Raw genomic sequence first — 19044 nt, forward strand, 5'->3', positions numbered from 1 at the left:
TTGTGGGGTTGCAGGGGTCTGGGGAGTGTGCTGGAATTTTGAGTTCTTATTTGAGTGGCTTCAAATTTTGGCATTCCTATTGCTGGTGAAAAGACTGAAGGCCCGTGCACTTGCTTGACTTTTTTGGGCATAGAACTGGACTCGACAGAGATGGTACCTTGTCTGCCTATGGATAAGAAGGTTAAGTTAAGAAAATTGGTAGAAAAAGAGTTGCATTGCAAGAAATTGACCTTACAGCAACTGCAGTCACTAATTGGAAGTTTGAATTTTGCTTGCAGGGTAATCCCTATGGGGCTGGTGTTTTTGAGGAGGTTAGCTATATCTATGTCAAGTGTGACAACCATCAAATTCATATAGAAGCTGGGAAGATTTGGTTGTTTGGGCAAGGCTTTTGGCAGAGTTCAATGGAATATCCTTGTGGCAAGCTGATGCCATATCAAGTCAGGATTTTGAATTGTTTACGGATACAGCAGGTGTGGATCATTTTGGGATTTATTTTTGGAGCTCTTGGTGTGCTGCTTCTTGGCCTGAGGAATGGAAGCAGTCAGGCACAATTAGTAATATTACTTTTTTGAATCTGTTTCCAATTGTTGTGGCCTTGATTGTGGGGTTCTCGGCTACATGACAGGGTGATATTTTGGTGTGATTCTATGGGGGGAAGTGGAAGTTATTAACAAAAGATCTGCGAAGTGTCTGATGGTTTCTGATTTGTTGTGTGAGTTTGTGTTGCAGTGCATGATGTTGAATGTTACTGCTTGGGCACGGAATGTACCCAGTATAGCTAATGTCCTTGCTGATTCTCTTTCTTGTTCCAAGTGGGTGCAGTTCTGTAGGCTTGCTCCAAAGATGGGTAAGTGTGGAGCAGAGGTGCCAAATTTCATATGGAAGTTTGGTTCCTGGTGTCATGGCAACTGCTGTGAGCATCCTTAGCTCCGTCCACTTGGTCGGGAGATGTGAATGGAGCCAACCAGGTGGCATCTTTTCTCTGGGTTGGTCTGGGGTCCAGTTTCATATGTTATGTTATTGCAGTACATAGAGGGTGCTAAGTTGGCAAGACCAAGGTGGCGGTATCAAGGTACTTGTCTGGGTTTTCCTTTTTTTACGAGGGCTCATGGATAGGGTTTTCCTGTGGGGCGTTTTGTGGTGCAGAGCTTACTGCAGGATTGGGTTCGGAGTTCTGTGAAAGCTCCAGATGGACGATTACCCATCATGCACAATATTTTACTTGATTTGTGGGATGTACTTCTTAGGGTTTGTGTTTTGGGTTTTTTCTGTTTCATGTGGCATTTTTGTTGACATTTTTTGGGGGCTTTACGGGTAGGGATGTGCATCGTTTTTCTGACAAATTAAAATATCATACAATATTTCCTAATATGTCATGTATTGGGAGTCCCCGAAAATGATAGAAAAACATCACGGTTTCGTGAGGTTTTCTTAATTTTTTTTTTTTTTGGGGGGGGGGGGGGAGAAAGGGCACACAAAAAACCCCAAACTCACCCCAACCCTTCAGACCTAATCGTAGAGCATACAGAAAGACATGGTTTAATGGAACACAGTCAACATGGATTTACCCAAGGGAAGTCTTGCCTAACAAATCTGCTTCAGTTTTTTGGAAGGGGTTAATAAACATGTGGCTAAACGTGAACCGGTAGATGGATTTTCAGAAGGCATTTGACAAAGTCCCTCATGAGAGGCTTCTACGAAAACTAAAAATTCATGGGATAGAAGGCGATGTCCTTTCGTGGATTACAATCTGGTTAAAAAACAGGAAACAGAGAGTAGGATTAAATGGTCAATTTTCTCAGTGGAAAACGGTAAACAGTGGAGTGCCTCAGGGATCTGTACTTGGACCGGTGCTTTTCAATATATATATAAATGATCTGGAAAGGAATAGGACAAGTGAGGTTATCAAATTTGCAGATGATACAAAATTATTCAGAGTAGTTAAATCACAAGCGGATTGTGATACATTACAGGAGGACCTTGCAAGACTGGAAGATTGGGCATCCAAATGGCAGATGAAATTTAAATGTGGACAAGTGCAAGGTGTTGCATATAGGGAAAAATAGCCCTTGCTGTAGTTACACAATGTTAGGTTCCATATTAGGAGCTACCACCCACGAAAAAGATCTAGGCATCATAGCAGATAAAACTTTAAAATTGTCGGCTCAGTGTTCTGCAGCAGTCAAAAAAGCAAACAGAATGTTAGGAATTATTAGGAAGGGAATGGTTAATAAAATGGAAAATGTCATAATACCTCTATATCGCTCCACGGTGAGACCGCACCTTGAATACTGTGTACAATTCTGGTCGCCGCATCTCAAAAAAAGATATAGTTGCGATAGAGAAGGTACAGAGAAGGGCAACCAAAATGATAAAGGGGATGGAACAGCTCCCCTATGAGGAAAGGCTGAAGAGATTAGGGCTGTTCAGCTTGGAGAAGAGACGGCTGAGGGGGGATATGATAGAGGTCTTTAAGATCATGAGAGGTCTTGAATGAGTAGATGTGAATCGGTTATTTACACTTTCGAATAATAGAAGGACTAGGGGACATTCCATGAAGTTAGCAAGTAGCACATTTAAGACTAATCGGAGAAAATTCTTTTTCACTCAATGTACAATAAAGCTCTGGAATTTGTTGCCATAGGATGTGGTTAGTGCAGTTAGTGTAGCTGGGTTCAAAATAGGTTTGGATAAGTTCTTGGAGGAGAAGTCCATTAACGGCTATTAATCAAGTTTACTTAGGGAATAGCCACTGCTATTAATTGCATCAGTAGCATGGAATCTTCTCAGTGTTTGGGTAATTGCCAGGTTCTTGTGGCCTGGTTTGGCCTCTGTTGGAAACAGGATGTTGGGCTTGATGGACCCTTGGTCTGACCCAGCATCACAATTTCTTATGTTCTTATGTTTACAATCCCCCACCCTCCCGACCACCCAAAAACTTGCCTAAAGTCCCTGGTGGTCCAGCGGGGGTCCCTGGAGCGATGTCCCCCTCTCGGGCTTTCAGCTGCCATTAATCAAAATAGTGCCAATGGTTCTTTGCCCTTACCATGTGACAGGGGCTATCAGAGCCATTGGCCAGCCCCTGTCACATGGTAGGAGCAATGGATGGCCCGCACCATTTTTTAAGATGGTGCCAGCCGTCCATTGCTCCTATCATGTGACAGGGGCCGGCCAATGGCACCAATAGCCCCTGTCACATGGTAAGAGCAAAGGTCCCCTGGCGCCATTTTGTTTACTGGCAGCAGACAGCCCGAGAGTGGGAGATCCACCAAGGACTTTAGGCAAGTTTTTTATTTGGGGGGGGGGGGGATTGTAAATAATGAAATCTGAAGGATCGGGGTGAGGTTTTTTTTTTGGATTGAGACAGATGAAAAAAATGGTCAGAACCGCGGGAAACAAAATTTCTTGCGGTTCTACAAAAATGAAACCGGAAACGTTTGCCGGTACGATACACATCTCTATTTCTGGGTGAGTGAATTGGTAGTTAGAACAGGGTCAGGTACTGAACAGGCAGGTTTGCTAGCTCAGCACATACAATTTGATGAAGATAAGATTGAGGGATGTGAAAAGTAAGACGAAGACAAGGGTGGAGAAGGGCTACTTTGGTTTTGCGAGTGGAGGCTGGTTTACACACTTGGCTGGGAGCCAATGCGAATGCATGTTGGAATCTTCATCCAGTTGGGGGTATGCATTTCTTGGTACATGAGAACCTGAGGCCATTAACTACCAGTTTGAGATGGTTCTGAGAGCCGTTGGCTTGGATGTGGGTCGGTTTGGTACCCATTCCTTCAGGATTGCAGCGGCAATGTCAGTGGCGCTTTCGGACCTCTTGGGAGGGGTCATTCAGAGGATTGGCATTGGAAATCTGATGCTTTTGAATCATATGTCAGTCCTGGGGAGGGTGGATGTTCAATATGTTGACTAATGTTCTCTTTTCAGATATCAATTGGTGGAGGCACAACGTGTGGATAATGGAGCACTCCTATGTCGTCTGGGCATAAAAGCATGTGTGTCTGTGCCCTTATGCTGTGCACTAAGGGCCTGGAAATGCATGGAGTGACTGTTCACTGGTTGGGGCAGCGGGGTATGAGGTGAGATGAGCTATTACAGTTTATGTTATATTCTGGTTGAGTTGAATTGTCCATCCGGTGACGCTGATACATTTGGGAGGGAGGGAATGATTGAGGAAGTTGACAGTTTATGTTGAGGTGTTAATGTAAAGGGGCAGATGCAGGGAGAGGTCTTAGTCCTGGTTACCCATGTTATATATATATAAAAAAAAAAAATCTAAAAACCGAATATGGTTTTGTTACACAGAGGCTCAAGAGACATAAAAACTGGATACATCAATTAATTCCCTTTTTCCTGACATGGAACTTTTCAATATAATCAGAAACTGAGAAAATGTATTCTTTATCCAGAAATGCCTGCAACACACTTAAAAATCACAACTAGTAAAATAGAAACTTTATTATTTAAAATGGATACTGGTTCAATGCCTCCAAACTGTGTTTGGATTATGATAATCATCTCACACTTTGCTCTTGTAATATTTGAAAGAGACATTAGCATCTTCATGCATACCTCAGAATTATCTGCCTCATTATATCACCAGATCAATTTTTTTTTTGTACAGACGAGATCTGATAGGACTGAAAAATGTTAAGAAGCAAATAAATTAGTTTGCCCAATTCAGCTTTTAACAGCTCGTAGCCCCGTGTGTGTGATAAATATTAAGAAAACATTTGAATTGTCCCTAATATTTTTAAGATCAGATAGAAATGCTTAAAAAACTTGAGGCACCTTGAGACATATTCACTTACTGATATTATCAGTTGGCATGGAGACTCTAGTTGGATCAGCAAAATTGTCAGCCAGCACAAAAGCTCCTTCTTCTAATGTATCAAGCAGCATTGTTGCAGCATGAGCTTGTTCTGAAGAATTCATGTCTTTCCAGGATCCTAATGCTTCAGGCCGCAACAAGTTGTCAACTGTGTCAACGATTGCCTGCATCCATTGGAAATTTATCATTAGTCTGACTGCTTTAGGCACTTAAACAGATTTTCCAACGTTTCCTAATGACAACTGTAATGTTTAACTGTCAAGATCACTTACTATTTAAAGGCACAAGAAAAAAACATTTTACATGAATTATTTTTAACACTTTATTGAACTCGTATAGTAGTGATCAAGTGCAAGAAACAAAATGGGTTTGTACACAGTACTGATGAATATTACATGTGAAACATTTAATGTAACAGATATTTGCCAATATAGTTCAAATTCAAAGTATTCAAAATGAACATATCAAAGTTATTGCGTGTATATTGTCTTTAGGCACAGTGCTGTTTGTTGGGGGGGGGGGGGGGAGGTATTTCTTAAATGGGCATTTTAAATAAATTTAGATTTTTAAACTTTCTTTCTGTTTGGTATTCAGAGTGGATTGGTCCTGTGAATCCACTCAATATTTAACAGAAATGTAATTTGCTGTGAACCTCCCTGAGATGTTAACACTTTGGATCTTGTTTAGATTTACAAAGGAGCTCGAAGAACAGAGAATTAAATCAAGACATGCTAATTTTCTTACACAAATTTAAATTTTACCAGAGAGAAAAGTATTGCGATTACTGTGTTAATTTCTACATATTCAAATGGACTAAGAGTCAAACAAGTTGTAGGTAACACCATTTCATTGGATTAACTTAATACTTTTATGACAAGCTTTTGAGAGTCAAGTTACCTTCAGACTGGTGAAGAAACAGCACAGTGACACTGAATTTGAATAGTATAGAGTTACCTAGGCTTGAGGTTGTCGGCATATGCCATTACAGCCCAGTAACTACTACTCCCTTTCCTCCTAATCCCTTTACTAAGCTATGATGGCATATGCAGACAATCTCATGCCTAGTTGAATATGCACTATTGAATAGAGATGTGCTTTGGATCTAAATATCATGTCGGGCTTTGTTTTGAGGCCCCCCAGCAGGAATTTCATTTTTCCCGTGGTTCGGGGTTTTTTTGGGTTTTTTTCGGGGGCCCAGATTTTTGGGTTAGTGCGTGCTAACTCTGCCATGTTAGCGCACACTAACGGGAGTTAGTGCGCACTAACCCGAAAATGATTTTTTTCTGAAATTTCAGAAAAAATTAGATCATTTTTCGGTTCTCCCGAACCATTCCGAATTAGGCAATTTGGGAAAAATGATTGTACATCCCTACAATTTAAATCCAGTATAACTGTGCTATTTGTTCACTGACCTGATGATATGGAGCACAACTCTCAAAAGCTAGTCACAGGTATGGCAAGTTAGTCTAATAAAATTGGATCACCTATAACTTGTTTGTTGACCCTTATTTTTACAGCTTCTTTAGTAAAAGATTTTAGAACAAGTACATAACTGAGGCCCCAACTTTCCAGCAATTCTGTGACCATATTTTATGCTTCAATTATCTGATTTACCCCATTGGGTTCCTTTAACATTTTAATTGCTTTACTATTTGACTTTTTAATTCTTGCAGCAAAATGTACCCAAAGGGCTACAGAAAAACAAAGGCCTCAGAACTTATACCATTTGGCTATCACTAGTCTCTCAAAAACAGTATCATGCCAACATTCAGGAAAATAAAAATGGTTTTATCAAAGGGTACCCAATTATAGCTTGAAACCAGGATGTCTCACCCTGATACACAGTGATGCAAATATAAAGGATCCTGCATTTTTGAACTAAAGAAGAAAGATTGGGCTGACAAATTTAATAGTACATATATTCAACTCGACTGTAGTCCAAGACTAAGTACCCCTTTTATTTCTGCAGGAAGCATGAAATGATGCAGACCCCAGCAGTTATAAATCAGCTCTGACCTCTCGCTATCTGCTTTTTCCCTACCTGTTCACAAATACTTAGAGGATTGCTAAGTCCTTTTCCAGCACAATAAGCACCACAAGAGGAAATCAATAGTGCAAACAAGATACCACAGACTGCTTCTTTCAGCAGGATGGCAAAATATTACTAACATCTACATTAATTTAGCAAATAGTCTATATTGTGATGAGATGATCGTGTAGTAGCATCATGCTACATACGAAACAGCAGTAAAAGTAAAAAACCCAAAAAACAGTAATTCAACAGACATCATTAAATTCTCTTTAGAAAATAATCCAATTAATCACACTAATCAACTAATCAATCGAAAGCAGGCTCTTACACTAATGCATAGATAATGTGGCTGCACATTAAATATGCCATTGGCTGCTGAATCTCTATGTTCACTCTGTTCCATTTACTTAGAATAGCACATACAATTTGACTGAAACTCTACAGTGCTAATGATGGAAACAGCATAAATATGTTCAAACAAAAGGATGCTGGTTAGGAAAACCTTAATATGTGCATATGAACAAATAAGAAAGTTGCTTAAGACTTTTTCCCAATCCATCACACTCTGTTTTCTGAGCAACTATGGACTCTCCTTGCAATTGCACGATAGTTTTAGAGTGGTGTTAAAAGATGTTTTACTTTTCCCTAATTTGAGAGAAGAAAATGCTCACAGCAATACTACTACCATCATTAAGTCGAGTGGAACTGAAGATGGTTTGTCAAGATCAGCCTCATTAGTTACTAAGCTAGAATGGAACATCTAATTTGAGGTACAAAAATTCTTTGCCATACTCTAGGAATTTGCTTCATGTGCATAGGAACTTTATTCATGTACCTATATTGGTTTTATTTAAAAAAGTGAAGCTCATTAGAGACCAATCAGATATGACACTGGACAAAAAATTAAGGCTATGAAATGGTTTCTTGTATCGCCACAAGCAGCACAGTGCTAGTTACACGGCATTAATTCACTTGAAACACTTCTTGCATACCATACTAGCATCTGTCAAACTATTCCAGTGGAAGTGGAGATAGTATCACTAGAATAAAATTATTCCATTATAGAAAATGTTTATATTGCAACAACATGCAACCTGGGCAGTATATTTACTTTTTCATACATTACATTTGATCTTCTATACTGAGTCCATGAAATCATAGGGTTGTGCCTGTAACAGAGTACTGCATTTATGAATACACCACAGAAATAACAAAGCAGATCCCACAATAGAATTTTTCCATGTCTGTACATCATAACCAGTCTTTGACTTAAGAAATCAAGAAAATCTTTCTACTTTATTAAGAGGTATTTGTTTTCTAAAAACATTTTCTCCTCTCCAATTCATGGGACTACTTTTGACTTCCGAACATGGGGTAAGTTTGTAAAAATGTTGCAGGCGTTCATCTTTTGTTTGTTCTGTGGGTATTGTACCTGTGCAAAGCCAACAGCTGGACAGCTGATATGGGGACACAATACAAAGACTGAAAAATATTGCATCATGCAGCATGATGATATAGCGATATAAGTAGCTGAAGCAGGGAAAAAGCAGGGAGACAGCACAGGTGAGATACCTTAAGGTAAGCCCTGCATGTCTTCTCTCGTTTTTGACGCTTTTTATTTAAAAAAAAGAAAAAAAAAAAAAAGAAAATCAGAAGGTTAGATCATATATTTGAAAAACTAGTAAAATATCCAAACCTATCACTAATCTAACAAAATCAAAGGACATGGAGGTTAAGAAACTTCTTCTGTGAAATAATGCTAACAAATACTGTCCCACTGTGCAGAAAAGCCATTTGGGGATTTTTTTCCAATATAAATGTTAGAAATAAATGGTCAATAAAGGAATAATATGTGGCAATAATCTACTGGTCAATATAACTAAGCAAGATAGACTTTTAATGGTACATACAATCACAGATGTGGTAAAAAAAAATTCTTGGTCCTTGTATGTACTATATTTCTGTGATTTTATATTCAAGAATTTTTGTACCACATCTGTGATTGTATGCACCATTAAAAATCTATCTTGCTTAGTTATATTGACCAGTAGATTGTTGCCACATATTATTCCTTTGTTGTATATTTAATACGTGTGTGCTGTTGACACTGCCTGCTTTCACCCAGAAATAAATGGTCGCCAGTAAAAAAAAATAAAATAAAAAAATGTGCTTTTAATTGTAAACTATTGAATTCCATTTGCACAAAGTAGAAAGACATTTTTGTGACCAGTGAGGGAGGCTGTCAAGTTGGCCAGTAAAAAGTTGAAATAAACTCTATAGTGCTTCCTGATGGTTGAGTTGCAAGGAATTGAAAAAAATAGGAATTGTCTTTACTGTCAATTCTTGCTCTATTAACTCTTACAACAGTCAGGATTCTCTGGGTGATACTACTTAGAAACTATAATTGAGACCAGAAGATTCAAGCCAGAATTTTAAAAATAGCACATTCCATTAAGAACATAAGTACCATGCTGGGCCAAACTAATGGTCCATCAAACCCATCATCCTGAGAATAGTGAGTCTGAGTCACTTGGAAGCACCTGGCAGATCCTAACAGAAATGTCCATTCCATGTTGCTTAATCTCAAAAGAAGTGGAAACAACCAAATCTATCTGGCTAATAAGTGTTAATGGACTTGTCTTCTAGAAACTTGTCCAAACGTTTTTTAAACTCAGCTATATTGACTGAAAAAAGAACACAATTTTTCATCTGCTACCAGTTAGTTTTATTTAGTGTCTTTCAGTCCTAGTATTATGTAAGAGTAATGGATATTTTCTTCAGTTCTTCTTATCATTAGGAACTATTCTAATATGTAACACCTTACCATTTTCAGTAAAGGCTAAAGAGAGAATTCATTTAATTCTTCTATTTTGTCTTTATCCTGAGTGTTTCTTATACCATCTGATCATCTACTGGTGAAAACTGACTCCCTCGCAGGCTTTTTATTTTTGATGTAATAAAGATTTAATTCATTTTTTAATGAGTTTTTGTCTAGGGATGTGCATTCGTTTGCGAAATAGATGAAATTTCCTATTTTGTCATGGTTCGGGAGTCCCCGAAAATGATATTTCCTATCATTTTCAGGGACCCCACGAAATTTGGTGTGGTTTTCTCATCATTTTCGGGTGGGGGGGGGAGAAAGGGCACATTAAAAAAAAACCCAAACCCACCCCCAACCCTTCAGAATTAATTAATTATAATCTCCTACCCTCCCAACCCCCCCCCCAAAACTTGCCTAAAGTCCCTGGTGGTCCAGCAGGGGTCCTGGGAGCAATCTCCCCCTCTTGGGCCGTCGGCTGCCACTAATCAAAATGGTGTTAATGACCCTTTGCCCTTACCATGTAACAAGGGCTATCTGAGCCATTGGCCGGCCCCTGTCACATGTTAGGAGCAATGGATGGCCTACGCCATTTTTTAAGATGGTGCCAGCCGCCAATTGCTCCTACCATGTGACAGAGGCTGGCCAATGGCACCGATAGCCCCTGTCACATGGTAAGGCAAAGGGTCACTGGCACCATTTTGTTTACTGGCAGCCGACGGCCCGAGAGATCACTCCTGGGACCCCGCTGGACCACCAGGGACTTTAGGCAAGTTTTTGTGTGGGGGGGGGGGGGATTGGGAGGAGGGGGATTGTAATTAATTAAATATGAAGGGTTGGGTAGATTTTGTTTTGTTTTCACAAAATAGCACGATAAAATTTTCCGATCCAGGGAGTGGACCGAAATGGCCCTCCCCAGACCCGAAAACGAAATGGGGACAAAAAAAAATTGTATGCACACCCCTATTTTTGTCTATATGGAAAGTTTCTTAAATTCTCTTGGCTTCCCTCATTAGTAAGAACATAAGATGTGTCATGTTGGATCAGATCAAAAATCCATCAAGCTCAGCAACCTGTCTCCAACAGTGGCCAATCCAAGTCAATAGCAAGTACATGGTAGATCCCAAAGATAAGTTCCATTCCTTGCTGCTCACTCCCATGGATAAATGTTATTAGCCAGGTAGTCTTGGAAAACTGTTTATGGGCTTTTCCTATAGGAACTTATACAAACTCCTTTTAAACCCAGCTATCTAGTTTCCTTAACCACATCTCTGGCAACAAATTCCGCAGCTTGATTGTGTGCTGAATTTTAAATCTGCTATTAGTACTAAGATTAGCAGGCAAACCAAGAAATATTTTGAAAGGAATTAACCATTCCCTATTTATCTGTTCTACCTGCCTCCTGGAAGCCAGCATTATGTATCTATAATTAGGACTAATTTTCCCCATATGCATTATTTTGAACTTGTCCACATATAAACCTGCCACTGAGATGTCCAGTGCCTCAGAATGGCAAGGTCCTTCTGTATGTCCTCAAATTTTGCTAATGTTTTCACAGCTTTGAATAATTTTGAGTCTTCTGCAAATTTGGTCAACTCACTGGTAGCTCCCATTTCCAAATCATTTATGAATGTGTTAAATAGCAATAATTCCAGTACAGATCCCTGGGTACTCCATTATTCACCTCTCCCTGTATTGATCCATGGGTAACATCTGGAAATCTATGCATACTAATTTTCACAGTATGTGAAATAAAGTCCCAGATCTGGAGGCACACATGAAAGAGGCTGATTTGGATATGATGGTTTTCACAAGGACATGGTACAGAGAAAACAATGGTTGGGATATATTTATCCCATGCTGCAATCTGTTTAGCAAGGACAGGATAGGAAAACAGAGGAGGAGTAGAACTAAACAACAACAACAAACAGAACTATAACTATGTGTTTTATTGATTGTACACTGCTTTTGAATTATCTTACGACCAAAAGACAGTAAATTAAAAATATATACACTGTAGGACTCACAATGTAAGTGCTGGAAAAAGAAAACTGGAACATCCATTTACATTGGTGTGATATAAATATAGTTCTCTTTTGCAGGCAGAAGAAATGAATAAAGGATTTTTACAAAATTGCTATGACGGGGGAGGTGCTATTGCAAGATGATTAAAATCTGTTAGATGTTGATTGGGACATTCCAGATGCAGTGTATATTTATATTTATTCATTCCTTTGATTAATCACATCTTATTATAACTAGTAAAACAGAGCAATGTACAATAAAAGTAATATTAAAGTTTAAAAAAAACAATCAAATATAATAAAATACATATGGATGCAAAAACTAAAATATTACACAGCAGGATAGAGAAAATAATGAAAAAATGCATTAAATAAGTAACATCTTAAAGAAAAATTACTATAACATTAGCATGAGTTAAAAAAATGCAAAAAAGAACTGGTTGAGTTTATTAAAATCCAGATAATGTAAGTGGGAAAGGCTATGGAAAAGAAATAGGTCTTGAGAACCTTTCTATATTTTAAATAGTCTTTCTCAAGACAAATAGAGAGCAGGAGTTTATTCCAAAGACTAGGAGCCAAATAAGAGAAACACATCTCCCCTAATACTTTCAAAGTGGATCTCCCTAAACGAAGGGTAGCATTAAATGTTCTTGCTGGGACAATGCAGAAAATATGCAGGTTGGTGAGAAGTACATTCTAGAAGTAGGGAACTCCATGATTCTCTGCAGGGGAGAATAGTTCCGCCAACTGGTAATGGAACAGACATGGGAGAAGGTGATATGGGATCTGGTGCTTACCAATGGAGTCAGTGTTTCTGACGTCACAGCAGATCATCATCTGGGATCCAGTAACCACCGGATAATGTGGTTCAGTATTAGAGCACATGCAGTTATGGTTCATTCTAAAGCAAGGGTCTAAGACTTCAGGAGAAATAGCTTTGTTAAAAGAGGGGAGTACCTCAAAAAATCATTAGTTGGATAGGAAAATCTAAAGAGATGTGGAAGAGCAATGGGGTCAAACTAAACAGAGATACTGTAAGGGCAACTAATCATTCTGGTTGAAATGAAAACTATAGTGTGAACGCTTTATGAGTTTCCATTGACCAGAGACAGGTGCTATGCACTGAAATATCTTGACATCAGGTTTCGAATTTTAAGAGGAGTCCGGCGATCAGCATCATATTTAGAGAAGTAAAAGCTTTTCTGTTAAAAATATAAGCAAAATTATAAGCATGATTTTTTTAATGGAGGAATATGGCATTTTGTATTGTTTGGTGGTAGATGGCTTGAATTGTGGTACTTCAAATGATACTGTTTGTAGCCAATTGTGGGCAAGAGATAGCAGATTTGACCATTGCCCCTTGACTTTTCTGATACCACCAGTGAAATCCTTTAATGTTTGCCTTTACCTTTATATTTTGTGTTATACTTTGCATGGTGGTTTGGTGCTCTATTGCATTAGTTTATCCTAGAAGAAAGACAGGATAGGGGAGATAAGAGAGACAATTAAATTCTTCCCAGGGTATCAATGCACAGTAGGTGGGCCTCTTGCAATGAAAAGGAGGCTCTGGAATGAGAAATAATGGGATGAAGATCAAAGATGTAGACTCACAATTAATCTATGAAGACAAGGACAGTATGCTAATTCAAGAAAGCATGAGAAACAGATGGACTAGTAATAATTGTAGAGGTAAGCATTTGGTGCATATGGGCAAACTAGATAGAAGCATGATGACAGAAATTCCCTTATGGCCATTGTTTCTATGTTCCTTTACTGGAAAAACTAAACATTTAGTCCTATTTTACATTTCTTATCTTTTAGCCAATTAGTAGTTCACAGTAGGATATTGCCTCCTAGCTGTAACTTTTAATTTCCTGAGGAGTATCGTGAGGGACTGTGTCAAATGCATTCTGAAAATTCAAATACACTATATCATCTGGCTCACTTAGCTATATGTTTATTTATGCTTTTAAATATGCTAATAGATTGGTAAAGTAAGACTTCCCTTTGTTGAATCCATGTCTATTCATATGACCAGTAATCCTGTCCTTAAGAATAACTTCTATTTTGCCCAGGACGCAAAGGTCCATGGTTTGCTAGATCACTCTGGAGCCTTTTTTTTTTTGACAACTGGTACTACATTGGCCCCCCTCCAATCTTCAGGCATAGTGGTTGATTTTAATGATACGTTATAGATTGTTCTCAACAGGTCTATAATTTCATATTTGAGCTTTTGAAATTCTGGGATGAAAACAAATCACAGACGTGAAAAGGATATTTAATTTGTTATGTTGCCCTTTTACTTTTTCCAGTTATTTGCGTCATCTCCTCAAATCATCACTTTCAAAGGCATGGGTATCTCCCTTAACATCCTTCTCACTAAAGACCAAAGCAAAGGAGTTATTTTGTTTCTCCGCAAAGTGTCCTTTTCTCCCCCTGGTCATCTAGTGGTCCAAATGGCTCCTTCATAAACTTCTTGCTTTTGATATATTTGAAAAAGTTATCATCACAAATTTTTGCCTCTATTGCAAATTTATTCTCAAATTCTTTCTTGGCCTGCCTTACTCATGCATTAAATTATCATGCTATCATTTATGTTCCTTTCTATTCTAAATCTATCTGCCTTCCATTTTTTGAAAAATATCTTTTTTTCTTTAATAGTATCATTCACAGCACCATTTAAGCATGCTGGGAGTCATTTAGTCTTCCTTCAACTTTTTTTAATGTGTGAAATGCATTTTATCTGGGCTTCCAAGATAGCATTTTTAAACAAAGCTCATTAAAAAATGAGAATGCTAAATCATTAATAATAAAAAAAGAATGCTATTTACATTAAATATGAGACATTTTTCTTATTGTAGAATAAGCTCATTTCAAAACCAAATGTTGCTTGTCTTCAAAAAATTTCACATATTTTTGTTTATGTTTGTGTTATCACAAATAAAAAATTATATCGTTAAAATAGTTTAAAAAAAAAAAAAAATGGGTGCTCAACCCTAAAAATGTAATATGTCTCAACATACCAGCTCATTCATGCAGATTGTTTCACTATTATAGCTGCTTCTTGGAGGTACAAGTCTCTTTTCAATTCAAAACACCGGAGCTTCTTGAACATTAAACACTTCTATTTCACTCCACAAAATCCTCAAACAGGGTTTACTACACTGGTATCAGAAAAATCATGTGGGCAGAAGGGAGGCCTACACCTAACTTCCACCATTCCCCCAAGCTCTTCTCACCCTCCCCTTCATCTTTTCCATGCCAGATTAATTCACTCTTATGCTGTTTAAGTCCAAAAAATTGCTTTATTGTAGGAAAATTAATGGCTGCAGCCCAAAACACCATAGAGAAAACTTTAGCACAATAATACGTCATAATGTAAAAAAATCAAACAATATGCCTAACCCTAACACTATACAGGGTTAACTCCTGGTGATCAGTGCCCCATATTAGTAAGTGTTAAGCCAAACTGCCGCTGGCGAGCATGGATACCACCAGCTGTAGAAGCCAGGATGCCCCTTCTCGCCCCCCCCCCCCCCCGTCTTAGCCGTCGAAGCATCTGGATCAGAACCTGTTGGGCCGCTGGCCTGATCACAGCCTGCATGCTCAAGTGCTCCCGGGTCGCTGGCCTATGAAAAGTCCAGAGGTAAAATCTATGCGGGGGCCTTGCTAATGTGCTGGTCACCACTCCTCAACACCAAGGGCTGCAACAGGTGCCTAAAGAAGGATCTAAGTTACCTAGGGTTGTGATTGGGGGGGGGGGGGGGTTGGTGGGAATGCTGATTTGGCTGGCGCTGGGCAAAAGGGGCATGCCGAAGTGTGGCTTCCCCCTTTAAAGCCCGGCCCTGGCCAATCGGGTGCCGCGTCTCCCACCCTCCACGTCATTACATCATCCCCTCGCCTCCCCTTTCCTTCCCATAGTCTCTTTCACCCCACCCCGCCCTCATTGTGTCCCGCTCCCTTAATGGAGTCACGGGCTCTAAAAAAAAGTATATAAAAAACAACTCTTAATTGTAAAATTCTACAGCCATGCAACCTGGCTTTCTTTTGGACAGTTGTGCATTTAGCTTTCTTTGGGACAATGTGGGAAACAAAACTGTTTTCCAGGCTGGAGGCACAAAGCCACACTGGCTCCAGACCTTTCTAATGCAATTTTCACGTGGACTGTCTACCTTAGTAGTATCCAATTTACACACACAAGGTTGTAGACTGCCTTCCCTCTGGACAGTGTACTCACTCCCTCTGTTTTGGACAGGATAGATTTACAGGAGCTGCCTCTGCTAGAGACATGGGGACCTCCTGAACCCAGTTTACACTCTTATGCTCCCCAGCTGGTCCCGCCCACAGAGCTCTCTCCCTCTGTGGGATTTAAGGTGGATTAGGCCTCTAGCCTGGTCCTGCACATACAAGAGGGAAAAACAGGGTCACTCTGCTACAGCAGCTTTCTGAAAATCAAAAATACAGGTAAAACTGCAACCAAGAGCTCAGCATCTTTTATCCATTTTAAGTTGAAGTCCAGGGTATATAAACCCAAATTTATGATACCAAACAATAATGTAGCATCTTTGCTTTAGTCTATTTTTTTTATTTATATGTTTAACTTTGTACCATGTAGAGGTTGTGTCAGCTGCTGCTTACATAGATTCCTTGAAACATACTGTTTGACCAGGGTTGCCAACTTTACACACAACTATATGAAACACACAAATGAATGAACTGGTATATATGGAATTTTTATGATTAAACACTCCGTTTTTGGGTGAATTTTGTTGCAGTATGATTTTTCATTATGATTGCGCAAACTGCAAAAAAAAAAAAAAAATAAAGGTATAAATGAAGAAAAATGTTTAATATTCACAAAATGTTTCATTCTGAAAGAGAAATTAAGAGAAAATTTTCATATTTGATGTGAGTAGCTTTCTGTGATGATTTTAAACAATCTCTACTTTTAATCCTTTTTAAAATTTGATTTAGCTCATGCCTTTTCATTGGTAGTTCAAGACAATTTACATTCAGGTACTGTAGGCATTTTCCCTGTCTCCAGAGAACTTACAATCTAAGGGCCTCATTTACTAAACATTTTCCCCATAGAAACAGAATAAGAGAAAAAGCCTTAGTAAATCAGGTGCTGAGTTTGTATGTGAGGCAATGGAGGGCAAAGTGACTTGTTCAAGTTTACAAGGGTTGTCACTGGGATTTGAACCCTGACTTTCCTGATTTACAGTCAGTCACTCTAAAACAACTAGGCTACTGCTTCACCCTTGCAACTGTTCCTTTTAGTTTCTTTCTTATTTCCTCATAATTTTCCTTTTTAAAGTTAAATGATACTACAATAGTTTTACGTAATATTTTTCGTCCAGTGATTATGTGAGGGTGACCAAAATGATAAAGGGAATGGAACAGCTCCCCTATGACGAAAGACTAAAGAGGTTAGGGCTTTTCAGCTTTGAGAAGAGACGGCTGAGGGGGGATATGATAGAAGTGTTTAAAATCATGAGAGGTCTAGAATGGGTAGATGTGATTCGGTTATTTACTCTTTCAGATAATAGAAGGACTAGGGGGCATTCCATGAAGTTAGCATGTGGCACATTTAAAACTAATCGGAGAAAGTTCTTTTTCACTCAACGCAGAATTAAACTCTGGGATTTGTTGCCAGGGGATGTGGTTAGTGCAGTTAGTGTAACTATGTTTAAAAAAGGATTGGATAAGTTCTTGGAGAAAAAGTCCATTACCTGCTATTAATTAAGATGACTTAGAAAATAGCCACTGCTATTACTCAACAGTAACATGCAATAGACTTTTTGGATACTTGCCAGGTTCTTATAGCCTGGATTGGCCACTGTTGGAAACAGGATGCTGGGCTTGATGAACCCTTGGTCTGACCCAGTATGGCATGTTCTTATATTTCATTCAACACACAATTAAGCTCTGGAATTCATTGCCAGAGGATGTGGTTAAGCCAGCTTGAGTAGCTGGGTTTAAAAAAAGGGTTGGATAAGTTCCTGGAGGAGAAATTCATAAACTGCTATCAATCAATAGGGAATAGCCACTGATTGTTGCCAGCATTTGTACATGGGGTTCTATTTAATGTTTGAGTACTTGTGACTTGGACTGGCCACTTATGGAGATAGAATACTGGGCTTGATTGATCCTTGGTCTGACCCAGTATAGAATATCTTATGTTCTTATGATAACTATTGCCAAATGGTCCCATCACTGTTCCCCCTATTGCCAATTTTGGAATCAGCTGCTCCATGAAGCAATCATTTTATAGCATCTAGAAATTTTAATCCCCTGGCTTAGCTTGCCCTGATGAGATATTCAACCAGTATGCACTGGGGGGGGGGGGGGGGGGAAAATTTCCCATTGTTATTTTGTTGCCATTATTAACCTGTCTAATCTATTAGCATTTCACAATCTGTTTCATCATTCTGTTCAGATGGATGGCAATATAACTCAGTGCTGTACTCTTCACAATCTGACATATATTTTCTATTTATAGACATTACAGAATGCAGTATGCTTCCAGTAGATTTTTTATCCTGCTTGACTATGATATCTTTAACATATATCCCATCACTAATTTGATTTGTCCTGTCATTTTGATATTTTTTTAATCTGGTACCAATTATCCATTGATTATCCTCTAACAGTTGTCAGAGATGCCTATTATGTCTATATTTTCATTTAGTGGCAATAAATGTATGCTATTTCTATTAACTGCTTAATATTAGCTGTTGATTCAAATAATTTGCAATCATTCAGATCTGTCTGCTCTTTATTTAAACCCACCTGAGATACCTCAGGTTTTACCACATTCTATTTGAATACTCTTAACTTCCCTGTTTTATCAATGTCCTTTGAAAATATCTCAATCCAAACCATGCACTCCTAGGCGACTGTCAACTTCTCCCCATAATCTAGTTTAAAAGCTGCTCTCTCCTTTTTACTTGCTAGCACCAGCTGCTCTGTTCCACCCTAGTAGTTTAGTAGAGTCCATCCCATTGGCATAGGCTTTCCCTTTTCCAAAATGTTCCCCAGTTCCTAATTAATATAAAGCCCTCCTTCCTGCACCATTCTCTCATTCATGCCTTGAGACTCCAGCATGCTTCTGAAGTCTTGAGGGTGGAAACGGGAGCATTTCTGAGAATGCCACCTTGGAGGCTCTGGATTTTAATTTCCTACATAAAAGCCTAAATTTGGCTTCCTCCTGCACCTTCCCATATCATCAATAACCACATGTACTACAAGAGCCGGCTCCTTCCCACAGCACTCTAATAACACACAAGGTCCGCTAACTTTGTGCTAGACAGTAGGGATGTGC

The 19044-nt window shown here is 38.9% G+C and overlaps 1 protein-coding gene across 19 annotated transcripts in view; it reads right to left on the bottom strand.

Annotated features, from left to right (window-relative positions):
• ADGRL2 (adhesion G protein-coupled receptor L2) overlaps positions 1–19044 on the bottom strand; it is a 579402-nt gene that overhangs the window by 56473 nt on the left and 503885 nt on the right. For 12 of the 19 annotated variants that reach the window (XM_029618001.1, XM_029618002.1, XM_029618020.1 and 9 more), the window contains 2 exons: positions 8451–8489; positions 4827–5010 (listed from right to left, as the gene is read on the bottom strand). In XM_029618001.1, the coding sequence (XP_029473861.1) occupies positions 4827–5010; positions 8451–8489 (223 nt within the window). The remainder of the gene's footprint in view (positions 1–4826; positions 5011–8450; positions 8490–19044) is intronic. The other 7 variants (XM_029618004.1, XM_029618016.1, XM_029618010.1 and 4 more) reach the window with 1 other exon arrangement.

The sequence above is a fragment of the Rhinatrema bivittatum genome, chromosome 10 (genome assembly GCF_901001135.1).
Source record: "Rhinatrema bivittatum chromosome 10, aRhiBiv1.1, whole genome shotgun sequence".
NCBI classification, from domain to species: domain Eukaryota; kingdom Metazoa; phylum Chordata; class Amphibia; order Gymnophiona; family Rhinatrematidae; genus Rhinatrema; species Rhinatrema bivittatum.